This window comes from Arachis hypogaea, chromosome 5, assembly GCF_003086295.3.
Source record: "Arachis hypogaea cultivar Tifrunner chromosome 5, arahy.Tifrunner.gnm2.J5K5, whole genome shotgun sequence".
Lineage (NCBI taxonomy): Eukaryota > Viridiplantae > Streptophyta > Magnoliopsida > Fabales > Fabaceae > Arachis > Arachis hypogaea.
This window is the reverse complement of record NC_092040.1, coordinates 36491619-36495178: the sequence shown is the minus strand read 5'-3', so window position 1 is coordinate 36495178 and position 3560 is coordinate 36491619. Positions and strand designations below refer to the sequence as shown.

The following is a 3560-nucleotide window of genomic DNA, read 5'->3' as shown; positions in this document are numbered from 1 at the left end:
TAAAAAAACACAAAAAAAACGTCACCTAACGCAACATACAACTTGTAGTAATTAATATAAAATTAATTTGTAAAGTAGGGGATGGCATTATTGTCCCCAACAAGAAAGTTGGGGAAAAGGATTAAATAAGAAACATGTAGCAGTGATGTCAATATTAAAATAAACATAGTGCGGTGATTAATTTAATATAAATAATATAAAATAATATCCAAACAATATAACTGGTTAGTAAAAAGATTTTAACTCAAATAATATAATTTCTTGGTACTCATTCATTTAAAAAGTTATGAATTTAAATTTTTTTACTTTTAACTAAAAAAAATTTGGTGGTACTTTGAATTTCGCGTGGAATCATAGCCAAAAAGATAAGATCGATGTTTTTTTCTGTAGTTTCAAGTCAATAATGCATAAAACTAAAGGAGCATGACCATCAGGAAATACAAATAGTTCGGTAACATTAGAGAGAAAAAAAAATTAAATTTATTTTATTTAATATTTATTAATTATAATAAATAAGATATATTTTTACTGTTTTAGTTGATTTGTTTTTTCAAAACATTGAAGATCGAACTGACTTTTTTTTTTTTTCAAACATTATTGAAGATCGAACTCGGATAGAGCAAGGCACAAGTTTATTCAGCAGATGCGATTCATTACATGCTTGAAGCCCTAATGAAATTAAACTCGATCGGTTACAAGTTGGAAAGGACATTTGGGAAATTAAACCTCACACTAGTGTGGCATGCAGATGCGTGCAGTAGTCTCTAGAGGCCGGTAATGAAGTTAACACCGGTGTTCTGCAACCAAACATCGCCTTGGATGAGCTGAGCCACTGTGAACTTGCTAGCCTCTGCGGCACTGGTGATGATGTGGTAACCAGGCCACGTAACCCTCTTGCTGGTGCCAGCACCAGCACCACTGTTCATGTACTCTCCATAATACAGAGTTTCCAAATAGTCCTTAGTCTTATCATCCCATTCAGACCATCCTGCGGGGTCAATATGCCCATCTATTGAAGATTGCATCACAACCGTTCTTGAATACTTCTTCCATGGCCGCCCCAGATAAGTCTTGATGGACCCCACCACGGGCTTCAGATCCGAACTCGCTGTTATTTTGCACTGCTGAATGGAGGTCCCTGTGTTTTGGTTGGGGTCTTCGCGTCCTTGGGCCGTCACCATGTTCTTTTGGTTGCTCATGGGCTTTCGAGCCACCAGGTTGCAATTCTGGAACACAACAGCAGCATTTCCAAAGATGAAGTCGATAGTGCCGGTGATGACGCAATCACGGTAGAACTGCCTGTTGCTGTGGGTGTACAGAGTGTCCTGGTAGGCATCGATGCGGCACCGGTTGATCACGGAGGTGTCCGCTCCCACACGGAGTGCCACCGCCTGGTGCTTCTCTGGCCCTGCCGTGTTTTGAAACCAAATGTCTTGCCCTATAAACCCATCACCAACGGCGGCTGCTCGTACACACAAACGCTCATTAATGCATCACATTACTAAAGAAAAATGATAAAACTAATTAACAAAAAAAAAGAATTCACGTGTTTAATTCTTTTTCCTGATTTACTTTATTTCTTTTATTTTTTCATCACCAATGAGATTGGAGTTTATACATATTATTGTTTCTCTGGATCTAGAATCTTTGGCTTTTAGCTGGGGACAAATAATTAATACTTGTTTATTTATTCGCCCACCTATTGTAATATTCCGAAGAGCTAGTAGCATTTAATATGTTGGGTGCTAATAAATTAGGTTAGATTTGGGGCCAATTAAAAATCCAACATAGCAGATCATGATAGTTAATAAGTGTTCAAGGATGGATAATAACCACAAAAGCAAAATTTTCTTCTATACTATAATCAGTCATTAAAATTAATTAAATATATATTAAATTATAAAATACAAAATTAAATGAGTTCCATTATATATATAATATAATAATTAATTTTAAAAATTAATTTTAGTATATAAATAATATTTTTAAAATAAAAATATACAAACATATATATTATGAACTTGACATGTAAAAGGTAGATAAATATGGCTAGATCAGAGCAGAGAATTATATAAAGAAAGAAAGTAAAATTAATTTAAGCATTATTAGAAGGTAAATATATGTAATATGAATAGAAAGAATCATGCGAGAGATGTATATATTACCGACGGTGGCGGATTGGAAGGTGCCAGTTCCATCGACAAAGTTCAAGCTGCCGGTGATAATGGTTGCATCCATACCGTCACCAACAAGCATGACGTTCTTCTTCTTTGAACTGATCTCAACATTCTCTTTGTACGTTCCCTTCTTCACATATATTACGTACCTTGTTTTACCGTTATCAGGTGCAGAAGCCACAGCCTCCGCCACCGTCTTGAACTTGCCGCTTCCATCCTTGGCCACCACAACATTAGCCTTTATATCAGCAGCCACAGACTCCAAAAGCCTCCGATCGGTGCGTGTGACCCATGAGGGAAACTCTCGGTTGAGTGGCTCCTCAAGGAGTTGGTGCTGATGGGCCTTCGTTGGCAAGACTGCAACAAACATGGCGAGAGAGGTTCTTGCCCTGGACATGAGGTCCGAGAGTTGAGGCTCCATAATGGCACGAGCAGAGCCATCTAATCCATCCAAGCAAGTGGCATGGTTAGTGAGGACGCTGCTCAGCCACGTGTGCGCGTCTTGCAGGGAAAGAGTGGTGCGCTTAGTGAGAGCCACCACGGAGTCATAGACTCTGGAAATGGACAAGTCCATGAGGTCTGCACAGACTTGCAAGGCTGCTTCCTGGCGTGGAGTGGCGTTGAGGCGGATCTTGACGGCGTTGACTGTGGTCATGGCTTCTTGGATGCCTGAGGTGGACTTGACAAGGAAGGATTGGAGAAGATTGTAGTTGTCTTTTGTGGTTGCCAGGATGTGACCTTGAGCTATTTCGGAGACATGGGCCAAGCAGGTTGCTCTGTTAACGGCGTGTTGACAGAGATCGGAACTGGGTTTGGTGCTGAGATATGAATTAGCAATAAGGGATGATGAGGCAAGGACACCAATTCCAACTACAGTAGTGAGGAGAAGGGATAGGAATTTCGGAGTCTTATTATTATTGCTTAGAAGAGGTTGTTGTTGCTGGTTAGCCATAGTGATTAGTGACTACTACTTTTGCAAGCATGCTGCTTCTATCTTCTTTATATACACAATTCATAACCTTCCGTTCCTTCCAGGAAGTGAATAATAACATACAATTTTTAGATGCTTCCACATTATTAAATTTATTAAATAAACCTTTTCCTTTTATTTTTTCATATTTCCGCACATTGTTCTTCTATTACAACTTTAGTTAATAGAATAAGAAACGCCACCTGCATGAGACTCCCACTTTACACACTTTTATTTATTTTTCATTATCTAAACCAAAAGATGAAAGACCGTAAAAATTTATTATTTTTATCTTCAGTTAATTATTAATATTTAAAAATATAAAATAAAATATATTATTAAATTATTAAATTAAATAAAATAAATTAAAAAAATTAAATTAATAATTAAAACAATAAATTTTAATATCTCTA

The 3560-nt window shown here is 37.3% G+C and overlaps 1 protein-coding gene across 1 annotated transcript; it reads right to left on the bottom strand.

The window, feature by feature from the left end:
- Nucleotides 1-615: 615 nt before the first annotated feature.
- On the bottom strand, nucleotides 616-3300 carry LOC112801234 (pectinesterase). The gene is made up of 2 exons (XM_025843858.3): nucleotides 2166-3300; nucleotides 616-1462 (listed from the first exon to the last, which is right to left on the bottom strand). The coding sequence occupies exons 1-2, from the start codon at nucleotides 3127-3129 to the stop codon at nucleotides 765-767; spliced, it is 1662 nt and encodes a 553-aa protein (XP_025699643.1). The 5' UTR covers nucleotides 3130-3300; the 3' UTR covers nucleotides 616-764.
- Between the last annotated feature and the right edge of the window lie 260 nt (nucleotides 3301-3560).

What these genes read in the sequence shown, in the direction of transcription:
- LOC112801234 (XM_025843858.3), bottom strand. Translation starts at nt 3,129, where the DNA reads ATGGCTAACCAGCAACAACAACCTCTTCTAAGCAATAATAATAAGACT. An exon ending in CTTCCAATCCGCCACCGTCG is followed by an intron (nt 1,463 to 2,165) that starts GTAATATATACA and finishes GTGTACGAGCAG; the next exon opens with CCGCCGTTGGTGATGGGTTT.